Source organism: Sander vitreus, chromosome 16, assembly GCF_031162955.1.
Source record: "Sander vitreus isolate 19-12246 chromosome 16, sanVit1, whole genome shotgun sequence".
Lineage (NCBI taxonomy): Eukaryota > Metazoa > Chordata > Actinopteri > Perciformes > Percidae > Sander > Sander vitreus.
The window spans coordinates 11,326,042-11,339,286 of NC_135870.1; the positions used below are offsets into that span (position 1 = coordinate 11,326,042).

At 38.8% G+C, this 13,245-nt stretch overlaps 1 protein-coding gene across 2 annotated transcripts; it reads left to right on the top strand.

Moving 5' to 3' along the window:
* Positions 1-8,448: 8,448 nt before the first annotated feature.
* Positions 8,449-13,185, top strand: s1pr3b (sphingosine-1-phosphate receptor 3b). 2 transcript variants are annotated; one of them, XM_078271943.1, is made up of 2 exons: positions 8,449-8,573; positions 9,164-13,185. In XM_078271943.1, the coding sequence occupies exon 2, from the start codon at positions 9,240-9,242 to the stop codon at positions 10,383-10,385; it is 1,146 nt and encodes a 381-aa protein (XP_078128069.1). In that variant the 5' UTR covers positions 8,449-8,573; positions 9,164-9,239; the 3' UTR covers positions 10,386-13,185. The 2 variants fall into 2 exon arrangements, with proteins under 2 accessions (XP_078128069.1, XP_078128068.1); XM_078271942.1 differs by having other exon boundaries at positions 8,450-8,682.
* The last annotated feature ends 60 nt before the right edge of the window (positions 13,186-13,245 follow it).

Consider the following 13,245-nt stretch of genomic DNA (forward strand, 5'->3'; position numbering starts at 1 on the left):
GTGTGTGTGTGTGTGTGTGTGTGTGTGTGTGTGTGTGTGTGTGTGTGTGTGTGTGTGTGTGTGTGCGCTCTGAGACGCCCAGAGTCATATGGTCTCAATGAAATATGTATACAATTTGGGAAAAGGGATACACGGCTGGAAGGTTTTACTATACAAAGCATTTTCACCTGTAAGGTCAAGTCCTAAGGTCAAGTGTCTAAATCGTGACACAGCCCTCAGCACATATGATACAATACATCTACAAGGAAACATCACAATAAAGTGAATGTCTCTAGGAGGACTGATTCTGCTTTTCTGGTTTATTCTTATCTATTTTTAACAATGATGTGATGGAGCCACAATAACTGACAATTCTGTGTGAGGTATTGTTTCCCTTCAGGGATCTAGGCCAAATGTTATCGCATGGCTAAAACTGGATTTTCAAATAATACAATTGGACATTTTGATCCTCCTTGTGTGCACCTCTTGCTGGAAACAATACATACTCACAAACCACTAAAGTGCAGCTGAGGACCTCAGGGAAACACTTGATTGTCAGGTAAAAGAGTGTGCGGTGATTTAAAGTGACTATACAGGTATGTAACTTTTACACGTTTCTGAAACTGTGTAATGTTCCATCTGATGCTCATAAATGACCTCTAACAGGAAACGAGACTTACAGTGAAAAGAAAGCTATTTTTCTATAGTTTTTATTAATGTCTCTGCCCGGGTCACAAAATGATTTACGGCAGGTAGACGGCGCTACTGAGCACACATTCTGACGGGTCACAGTTTTCGGTGTAACACCAGAAAAGCCTGTGTTATTGTATGCAGCCAGGTAAAGGGTAGCAGGAGATTTCTTTGTATAGGCCTAATTGTATTTCAATTTTATTTTAGAAGTTATCTGCTGTAGTTACGGCTGATACTGGGGCAGGACCATCACAGAAAAAAAGGAAATTAAATGAAGGACAACTAAAAGCTAAAAGGGAAAGTGACAGACGACGGGCGAAATCAGAGTCACACTCGGTCGGGCTTTCAACAGATGAAGACAATTATGGGATTGTAAATGATTCAAAAACGTCCCCAAATTGTCCGTCAGGTATGTAATATGTCTATTTCATTCATAAAATAACTTTAGATTGCGCGATGAGGTTGTATGCCAGTAGCTTAGATTAAATTACGTCCCCCTTCCATTTAGCGCAGATGTTTTTTTACTTTCAGTCCATGTTTGTGTTGGCCTATTTTCTTTTTGTCCCCCTGTACTTGTGTGAAGTGTCCTTGGGTTTCATAAAAAGCGCTATATAAATCTAAGTTATTATTATTATTACGTTGGTTGCTACAACAAACTCTTAATGCTTTGGCTTGTGACACAGTGACAGTGATACCCGGTTTAGCTCATGATACATCCAAAGTAGGCTAAGTTTGAATGCAACATTTGAAATGCAACGAAGCATCTGTAACGTATTCTCTTATTGTAATTGTAATACAGCACCATAAAGAAAAGACCTTTAGGACAGCAGGTGTGGTAAAAACACTACCGCTTTTGTCCAAAGCGGCCGCTAGAATCAACACAAACTGAAAGTTAAACATAGCCACTTTAAATATTTGTTTAACATTATTTAAGTTCATACAAGCTGGACTTACTTTTCTCAATCACTAAATCATAGCCCTAAACTGTTTTTATTTGTTTACTCATCCGTTTTTTCACTAAAAGCTGTGTGATGTGTAAAACTCCATAAATAAAGTATTTATAATGTGTTTAAAAACATTTGATAATCAGAGTTTGAAGAGATAAACAAAAGAAATGGTGTTGTTATGTGGATTAGCACATTGTTCTCTCTTACTTTTAGAGTCAATTAGTTACAAATACCACAAATTATTTTACAAAGCTGTTCTCGCCATATGTAACCAATGTCTTGTAGTCAGTATGGTCACGTCTTCAGTTAGTTATTTAGAGAAACAGCCTGCATCAGCTGCAGCAAATGTGGCTAGAGAAACCAAACCACATGACCTTAGTGTTTCTCTCTTGTTTGTAAAGGCTATTTTATATGTCAGCAGCAACAACAGAGCCAACTAATCAATGTTCAACTTTAACATCTGTAGATATGTGAGGTACACATACTGGCAAGCCTGCATCTGGCATGTGCATTCATCACCTGTAGGAGTTTAGCCTAATGCACACCTACATTTAGTAATCAGACCAGCTATAATGGTTTCCTGTACACTTACTATGCATCTTACTGTAGTCATTTCCTAGCTAGCTGAAGAGCAATTATTATTGATTCAACTGGAAGAAAGCAAACAGTAAGCAAACAGATGACATAGAATCTTTAACTCTCTTGAGAAGTCAGCCTAAATCATACTAAAAATATGATTGATCTGAATTAAGAAAAATATGTGTTATTCTGAGTTTATTCTGCAGGCATAGAAAAATGAAAATATTGCATAATGTCGTTCAACAACACCTGCCATGCTTTTGCAACACCTGAGTGTCCAGTGGGCATTAGTGAAGAAACAGACATTGATCTAACAGAACATCTACTTTAGATAATCTTATTATATAAGACTAATGTTGTCTGACTTGTGCAGATAAGCAATATTTTATACATTTATGGTTGAATGAATTGTATGAATATGCTCTTATGGTTATAGCACTAAGAAAATTACTATTAAATTACTAAACTATTCTATGTAGCTTAGCTCCCCAGTGTTTGCTCACCTGCAAAGTAAGAGCTGAACTCTTGAGATATTGGTTTTGGTTGGTTTCATGACTAGTTAATGATTTAAAAGCTTTTGTTAGACAAAAAAGGTTTAATTGTTTAAACTTCCACCCTTTATCTTAGTTTTAATATTTGCGTATGTTAACTGAAGCTAGTTGAAACATATAGTTTGTCCTGTGGTTACAGTATGGTCATGACACCTACAGAGCGTTTTAGTGGGTTAAATAACAAGAGTTTTTTATGCATCAGCAAAGACTGCAGAGGAGTGCAGGTGTAGGTTTGCCACCTACTGCCACAAATTTAGATGATGAAACTAAAGTGGAGCCGCTTGAATTATTGCCAAAACTATGAACATTTAACCGAAACGGAGGTTTCGGAATTTCCCTTTACAGTACTTTCAAATGATTCTCATTTATTTATTTATGTGTATTATATATTGGATTATGTTTGGTTTAATTAAAGTAATAAGGCAAAAGACAAGATGAGTTGTGGGGAAAAGCAACTGAATGAAAGATCAATGAATATAATTCATGTAAGATGTGATATTTGGAGTCAGTATGAACTTTGCCCTCTGCTGCAGACTCCAGACTCCTCTCTAGTTAACGACGACCTAATAGCCATCCATTCAGCAGTAGGTCAGGCAATGACCAATGACTGCTGGACTGTACATCAATACAACAAGGACTGAGTACTATAGGCCTAATGGGCATGAGAGAGAAAAGCCAGACCGCATGGTAAATGGACTATTACTGTACTCTCACATTAACCAATGCAATTGCACTCAACAAAAAGGAAACGGTTTTGCTTGCAACCTAATGCATTTGTGTTGTATTAGTCTGACTGACAACTTATCAGGGCCAACAAAAGTCTCAACATAAGCTCAAGACAGTCTCAGAATAAATACCAGGAACTGTGTTTACAACTGGTAGCACTGCTGAGAAAAGTCTCAAAATATATATAATTATAAAATATATCAAATTTTACTTTTGGTCTAAGTACAACTGTAAGATGTACCCATTAGTTCCCAAGAAAGCTGACAGCGGCACAACATACTCAGAAAGCGTCCTCATCATCAGACAGTATTCAATGAGATAGCCCACTACCCTGTAGGTGCATTATTACAAAACAGAAAGGAAAATCTCATGCCAACAACCCAGAAACCCCAAATTAGTTTTTTTAAAAGGCTTAACTGAGCTTATCGCATAAATAACTAATTATTTGGCATTAATAAAGTTACTTTATGAACATTTATAGGGTGCCTTAAGACAGTACCAGAATAAACACTCATTTCAAGATGCTATCACAGTAAAAAGCAACACATGGCAAGCTTAAATGTTGTTGGTTTTGATGGTACTATATTAAACTATATTTCTGATATTTAGTTGCCATGTATGTGGAGGTAAGGAAATATTATGTGTGCTAACATGCAGCAGAGCAGGCAGTCACCTTGGCTGGGAACCATGCAATTATCACGGAAGCTTCAAAATGAGTCTACTACAGAAACACTGTGGCTTCTGGGTTTTTTCCAGGTCCAGTGTTAAGTGATTTCAGTCCATTAAATTGATGCTCGTACGGTAATGTCAGCCAGTTTGACACTAGATAGTCTGTTGAGGAGCCAATGTAGTATTATTGAAGTCAGCCCCATTGGCAGAACTGAAATAAAATCATCCGGTTAATCTCTCGACTGGAAACAAATGAAATGGAAAATTTAAAGCTATGCACTTAATGGTGAAAGAACTAGAGGTAAGAGTGCTAAATATCCCTGCAGCAAAAGGAAGTGACAGAACTAAAGACCTATTTCTGTTTGTGTGGCCTTCTTAAATTGGCAGATCGTAGACTAAACTGTGCCACAGCTGAAATTATGCCTCAGTAATGTCTCCGAGGCCTTTTTCTGTTAAGTTGCATGCAAGAGACCGCTGTGCCTAGAAATACTGCCACCACAAAGCCACAGGGCAGGAGGGGACTGTCCGCCTCAGATTTGTAGCCCAGACTCATGGGGTGTGTTTTTGCCTCAAAATGGCGAGGATGAAATTAAAGGCAGGGTTTTCATGTAATTGCACATGGATGTGCCCACTGCCCACGGCTTTGACCCCAGCTCTTGCACTCTAATGAAGGGTTGAGAGCTTGAACAAGGCAAACCCTGGCAAAGTAATGGCTACAGTGATGCCGGCCAAATAGATTTTGTAATGTGCTTATAGTACTAAAGCACAGGGTCCTCATCTTTATTCCATCCGGCCATTCTCATTTAACCATTAGATCACTTCTTTAAATGAGAGGCTATTATACTACCAGTCACATACACTGCATAGTAATCAATTATGAATGTTCTCAGAATACTGTATACATGTAGGCATTTGCAAGTGCTCACTGCTTTATAATAAATAATAAATGGATATGCTCATCTCCTGATTCAAGGGAAGTTCGTTAAATGCTTTATATTTATGACTATATCTACAGACAGCAAGTACAAAGATATATTTCTATGTCAAATATCTCATAAGTAAAGTTACTTAAGTTCAGGTACTTGTACTTTAATTAAGTATTTGAGGCAAATATTGTACTTTTTACTGCATTTACTTGATAGCTGTACATTTTGGTTACTTTGCAAACTAAGATATGAATACTTCTTCCAACCACTGACAATGTCACACATAAACTGTATACTGTAAGGTCCAGGGCAGGCTGTAGCTGAACAGTGGAAACTTTCCCTGAGGAATGGTTTTACCAGCTGTGAGGCCAACTACTCTGAGGGAAGGAAGGCTTTATCGTACAACAGCCTACTTTCAAATGAGGGGTTTCGGCTTGTAGGTTTATACTTAAATAATACAGCATCATAATAGCAGGAAATCACACATATGGTGTATTGATGATTTAGGGGAGACGTTCAGCTCCTAATGGCAGCTACAGTATAGACAGCTTTAATTACTGTCCTGCTGACAAAGATGACAGGAAAATTCAGCTTCACTTAAACCAAAGAAGTGGTTGCTTATAAAGTAGTGAGGGTGGTCCTGCAAAAGGGAAAACCCTCCACCCATGCTCTTCTTCAGTAGTCTATGAATACATATAGACATAGACTCACTCTAACCACATATTATGGGTTTGTACTTGCTGATGGTTTCATATTTAGCTCAAAGTTTATGTAAATGCAGATGCAAGCCCCACATCACTGTAGTTTGCTGAAAAAACCAAGGTTTTTCCAACCATGTTCCCGGTCTGTTAATCCAGCTGCCTTTACGTAGACCCACTCTGTGATTGGTACCAGATTTGCTGCGGGTCCAGAGTAACTATTTGGCTTTTTCCCTGAGATTTTCCCATTGCTGCTGGCACAGTGTGACCTGCAGGAAATGACTGAGAATTGTGACTGTAACAATGCTAATGGACTAATGCCAGACCACAGCTGTTTATTCAACCACACAAACATTCCTCTGGGTTAATAACCACAGACACTGGAAGAGATCTGCTATTTAATGATTTGGTCTGTGAGACAGTACAATATGTGCTTAGTTTAGGGGAAACTGCAAGCAGCTAAATGTGTGGCACCAAGTAAAGCAATAAGATTCTTAGCATTTGAGTCATATTCACAAACCCAGTGCACAATGCTCATGACTCAATTAATCTTGGTGCAATTTCTTGATTTTGTTTGAAAATCAAGTTTATTGTTTTAGTCACCTTTTGGTCATTTTATGTTTAGGTTAGTCTGGGAAGTCCTAAAATCTGTGCAGTGTAGATTCCACTCCATCACATCTATTTCAAAGAGTCATCATCTGTCTTTCTGCCTCCCAGACTCTCTGAGTCCCTCTCCTTGCTGCCAGCCCTGCCCATCCTTCCTGGATATGAGATCATGACAGAAGGACCAGAACAAAGGATGGGATGCAGTCATCTTAACTTAAACTCTAACAGCATTGCTGTTCTTTTTCTTTTTAACATAGCAGGGAAAATCAGCTACTACTGTACGAAGTATAGGCTTTTGTTAAGGTTAGCTATGTTTATGATGTGTAACAAAATCTAGAGACAAGGCTTTTGTTGCATTATTGAAATGTACCTGAGCTTTGTACATAATATTACTGTGCACTTAGTTATTAAAGGGTATGTTCCTAGTTTTAGTTAGTCTTCAGTAAGTCTCTATTCTGTTTTTATTTTATATTTAAAGGTCCAATATGTAATATACTGTATTTACTGTAATAAATCCAAACATGACCCCAATGCGTCATCAGATATTAAGGAAACTAAGCTAAATTGAAATACTATATTTTCTGACAACAATGCTAATGCCAGTATTTTCTCCTTTTGAAATTTTTGTTCTGTGACAGAATTTCTGTTTGTGTTTTGGCCTGTGTGTTGTTAGCAACTACCCAGTCTGACAGCCAGGCCGGGTTGCCAGATATACCTGTAAAAACGTAAACCCAGCGTGCTACAGCTGTAACGTCAGTAGAGCCATGAAAGCAGCAAACAAACGAACAGGATCAACAGAGATAGATTCTACCCAACATAAAAAAATTGGCATGTTTCTAACAGTTGCGTGACCAGAGACGTAACAAACCCCTGGTAAATATTGGAGATGTATTTGAAAAATGGAGACAGCTTAGAGCCCAAAAGGACGCAAAGTTGAACAGGTAGCATTAGCTTCAGGCTAATTTATCACGGCTACAAGGGACGGGCATTTTATGTCATTTCAACATTTATGTACTCACATTGAATTATATAGCTAGAGTACCTGAGTTGGTTACTCACAAAAACAATTGAGACACAGCCAGTAAAGTGATCCCAACTGATCCTGGCTAACGCCGCCATGCTAACCCTGCTAACTGCTAGCTAACGTTACCAGAGGACCAGGCAAGCGGGCCACGGCTGTTTACAACGTGTTGCCTATTCAGCGGCCGTAGCCGACAACGGTGAGCTATTTTAAGCCAAGAGAGGGGGGCTGTAAATCGGGAAGATATGACTATGAGTTTGCAGTGTGTTTAGCGATTGTTGCAGTAATTCTAAGCCAATAAAGTGTGTTCAGTCGGGTGGAGAGAACGGCAAGGTTGTTGTGTTTTTAGCGGTTCCTACTGTAATTCTAAGCCAAAGAGGTGTGCCTGTCAGTTGGGTACAGAGCTCCGCGTGAGCACGAGCATTTATGTCAATATAGCCAGCATCTAACGTTAGCTACTCCGCTGTGCTGTGAATGTCGGGTGATGTGAGACAACATTGTTGTGGATGCTCCGGTCTCAGCCTGGCAACCAACGTGAACTTCGAGTCTGGGGAGAAGGGAGCGGGGGGAGACGACTCTCTCCAGTATTTAAATTTGTACTGCAGTTACTATTTTAAACACTAGCTGTCAGTATTACATATTGCACCTTTAAGTTTGTTTTTATTTATTTATATTTTTTATGGAATTTTTTTGTATTTTGTTTCTTTCCAACCTCATTTGTTTTTCAATTAGAAATACGTTTATCAATAAAGTACTGTAATTACTGTATCTGTTAATTTATTCTTTCTATCCATTCTATATATCTTTCCATCTAATGTTATCTATCTAGCCAGATAACTAGTGGGCTAAAGTAATTTGAGATAGCTAGCTAACGTTAGCTTGAATTAATTTAAGCTAGTTAGCTAGCTATTAAATTATAAAATTATAATATCATTTTGTAACATGTCTGGGACAATATTATTGCAACATCTCTTAAAACATTAAGAGTTTCCACATACCTCCTGGCTGGCTTTGATTTGCTTCATGAATTGGACTAACCTCCAGCTCCGTCCCTGCTCTCCCTGCACGGAGTGATGGAGGAGGAGGTGGGGGTGTGACTTCCAGCCAACCGTCGACAACTCCAGCGTTTAGACTTTAGAGATCAGTAAAAGATGAGGAGCTGCTCTCTTCCACTGAGCCGAGTGAGTACGAGTTAAAGTTCGACATTATATCTGGGAATCTGAGAATGAAATGTATGTCTTTCAGTTTGCGTTTCACTTTCAACTAAACCCTGACTGCGAATATCCCCGGGTAAGTTGTGTTAAGGCTGTCATTTGGGAAAACTAAACTGCTTGAATCGGCACAAACAAGCTAATTAAGCTACATCTAGGCTAATTTACTGTGATGTGAAATCGATTAGGTCTATAGTACATGATTGTGATTACAAATATAGCTGATTTAATGTCTAAAAAGCCTCTAAGTAAAAATGTATTTGCATTTTTTTAATGAGCCCCTGGTAGTTTGGGCAATGGTCCAAGATTCCTATGTAAACAAACAAACAGCACTTGGTGTATTTTAGGGTGTAGAGACTGTATGTTTTTAAACGTTTTCTGCAGGTATTTGCTATTAAAGACCATTTGTTACCAAAGGAATAAAGAAAACTAGATTATTCAGTTAAAATACATCAGATAAAACCAGTAATTGCTGTATTGCTGCATAAATACAATGTTTTGAACTATAAATTGGCTGCTTTCTGTAATAATACTGACGTTCCTCACATCTTCCACTGCAGTTGAACACGTGGATCTGCTGACACTGGACTCCTTGCTCACGTCTGACATCCAGTGTCAGCAGCCGGTGCTTTGAAGATGATCAACCCTCAGATAAACCTCCACTACAACTACACAGGCAAGCTGGACCACCGGCCCAGCTTTGGCACAAGCCCTGGCACAGTGGACACCAAAACCATTGTGTTCCTTATCATATGCAGCTTCATCGTCCTGGAGAACCTCACCGTGCTGGTGGCCATATGGAGAAACCAAAGGTTCCACAACCGCATGTACTTCTTCATCGGCAACCTGGCGCTGTGCGACATGCTGGCCGGAGTCGCTTACCTGGTCAACCTGCTCCTGTCAGGAGAGAAGACCCTGCAGCTCTCACCTGCTCTCTGGTTTGTCAGAGAGGGAAGCATGTTTGTAGCACTTGGCGCCTCCATTTTCAGTCTCCTGGCTATTGCTATCGAGCGACACCTGACTATGATCAAAATGAGGCCTTATGATGCCAACAAGAACTACAGAGTGTTTCTGCTCATAGGGACCTGCTGGCTGATTGCTATATCTCTTGGAGCTTTGCCTATTCTTGGCTGGAACTGCCTGGACAACCTCCCTGATTGCTCCACAGTCCTCCCTCTCTACACTAAGAAATATGTAGCTTTCTGTATCACAGTTTTCATGGTTTTGCTCTTAGCCATGTCAATCCTTTATGCCCGCATATACATCCTGGTTAAGTCCAGCAGCCGAAAGGTAAGCAAGCACAGAAACTCTGAGCATGCGATGTCCCTGCTGCGTACTGTCATCATTGTAGTTGGGGTCTTCATCGCCTGCTGGACACCAATCTTTATCCTGCTCCTGGTGGATGTGGCATGTGAGCAGCACTGCCCTATCCTCTACGAGGCTGACTGGTTCATTGGCCTGGCTGTGCTCAACTCAGCCATGAACCCGGTCATTTACACTCTGGCCAGCCGCGAGATGAGACGGGCCTTCCTAGGTCTGGTGTGTGGCGTTTGCTTCAGAGGGAAGGCTTCTGTGAATGGCAGTGGGAACAGGCAGTCTCTGGAGCCCAGCCGCAGCAGAAGCAAGTCGTGGAGCAGCCAGAACAACCCCAACCAGAACCAGCAGAGCTCCAGACAGGCGGAGCTGGAAAAGGGGCAGGAGACGGACACGGCCCGTGGTGAGGTCTCAGTGGTGGCGGGAGGGGCTGCTCAGGCCGTCATTGAGAGTGACAGAGGAGACTGAACAATGGGAGCAAGATGTGTACAGTAGGACAGTGAGGGTGGTCCTAATGTGTAAGCTCATGGGCTCGTGGAGTGGTCAGAATTGGTGACGAAAAGGAATTTGAGTTGTGATTGATTCAGAATGATGGATTTCTTAGACTGCAAGGAAGTGGTTTCTCCTGTGTGATATTGATATATCCATCCATAATTGGGAAGCATATTAAAAATGTCCTCATTTGGAATTAGACTGATTAATGTATGAGGCCAATATGTTCAATGACACAATCAATACCATCTCTTTTGAAGTACAGGTCATATTTCATCACTGCCCAGTGAGAACCAGTATCTCCAACTTTGTTCATTTTACAGTTGAACTGAAGGATGAACTCTTTATTGGTCGAGAAGATAAACCATCTAAAAACCCATTATTATGGATTATCGGGAGAGAAGAAAATGCATTGTCACAAAGCTGAAAACTGTTTTTCTTAGCTAATGCAAATTGGACATTTTGGAGGTACAGGGTTTTTCGCAGGACAATGACGATTTGCTAATGCATGGTGCTCTTACGCTTGAAAAAAAAACATTTACCTCCGTGGTTACAGATGTAACCAGATGTGACCAAAAAAGAAGTGAAAAATCACCTGCAATGAATTAAGTGCAATTATAGTTCTGCAAAAATAATGAAGAATGATTGTAGGCAATGATTAGTGTAATGGCAATGGAAGTTATTTATTATTCTCAGTCTAGTCTGTAATTTTGTATTTACTCAGTAATACTACAGTATGCTGTGCAGTTACTGTAATGAAAACTGCATTATAAAATTGCAATATAAATGAGATAAAAAGCAAAAACCTGCTACTGTTTTCTTTATATCAGCAGCATCGTGTTCAAACCGCTTCTGTTATCACCGTACAAAGAATTGGTGTGATGTCGTTTAATAAATATACGTAGTTTTAAGTGATACCAGGGCTCCATCTGCTGGTTAATAATGGTAGTTATTATCCTCAATGCTGACTAGATATTTTCATAATATGCTGCATGTTCAGAATCTTTTCAACCCTCATTTTAGTACAAAAATTAAGTTGTTGTGAGCGTCTGTCTGATTATTCCAGTCAACTCAATCATCTTTAGAAGCATGAGGTCAGTAAACTGAAGAGGCATGTGAAATAGTAATACTTGACTACATGCAGCTGTTTTTATGATGCAAAATATTAGCTTTTACACAACAAACCTCATGTTTCCAGTAGAGTGCAGTTCTGTCCTTGTTATGTGCAGTGTCTTCCTGATTCCTTTGAGAAAATAACTTAAATGTTGATTCACTCATTTACAAACACATATGTATTATTTACTCACTTATTTGTTGTAGTATCTAACCATGCATGTCATTTTTATTTGTCCAGGCTTAGAGATATCCATCTCTAAGATGTCTTCAGCCACAACAATACAATTAATAGATTTGTGTTTGTGTTGCTCACAACATTGAAAAAATACATTTTCAGATATTCAACAGCAACATCTTTTTTTCTCTCTCCAGAAACAGCTTCCCTCCCTGTTACTGTGGATAATCCAAAGATCTCATTATGAATCAGTTTGATGGAGACTACTTTTTTTTGTACAAAAGAAATACCTATTAAAACTGACTTAAAAATGAAAAATGAGTGTGTTCAATGGATTATCCAGAATAACAAGGACACTTAATGAAATGGATTGTTTACAATGCTCTCAGTACCCAAAAATAAAATCCCATTCTTAAAAACTATCTGCATGGAAAGATATCATGCAAATTATGTGAGAACATATATTATTATATGATAATGTGGATGAACCAATCCTTTAAAATATTATAGGAAACTGTGAGGACACTCGCTAAATGCTGCATCTACCATACATTGAAATATGTTATCGGTTATTACAGCAGATACAACAGAGATTCTACACATTCACGGTTTTATTGCCAACAGTCATACAGAATAATGATAAACCCATACAACCAAAAGATTAAATCTGTAAACATCATTTGGACTCTTTTTATTTCCTTTTTTTTTTCTTTACCTGTTCCAAAATAGTGAGTTTTTGTGTGATTCCCTCTGACGAAGATTTATATTTAGAATCTGGAAATGATACATTTATAATATATAATAGAGAGGGAGGGAGGGAGAGAGACAAATAGAGAAAACAGTAGTCTCAAGCAGCAACACGCAGCAGGGCAAAACACAACCTCTAGTGAACAGGCATGCCCCATTGAAGATCAGCTATTGCACTTTGAAGAGAGAGAGAAAAGAGAAATAAAAATACATTTGTACAAATAAAAGGCACATTTTCATCAACAGAAATCTGAAAAGAAGCCATGTTCTGTGTCCCAGCGTGTTTGGTTGTATAATTTCTTTATGCCACACAGCTAATCATCACGTTATCGGAGAGTTTCAAGTATGGAGTTGTTCCTGCTTTATATGTATATGCTTTGTTCAAAACCTTTGCACATTTGTCAAAAGTGATTCTACAAATTTGCTTTTCAGAAATAAAGACTAATCACAAAAGAATCCTTTAAATTAGAATACTGCTTTTTTTTTATTTAGCGCATTATTCCTTCTCCCAAGATATTAGATTTGATGAAATGATGTCACAAAGAAGTGGACTAAAAGTTAATGATGGATTGTTGTAAAAAAAAAAAAAAAAAAAATCAATTATTCTTTGTGCCATTTTCTTCTCAGCATTCTCTCAAAAATGCCAGTATGTTCTGCTCAAAGGGACACAAGGAATCAAGTCGGCTTAAACCAAAAGTAATCTGGTGGTGGATATTTTTCCATTTTGATCCCAATACTGTTCTTTGCTAAAAATATGTGTTGTTGTGAGATGTATGTACTGTACACTCCCTCTTGCAG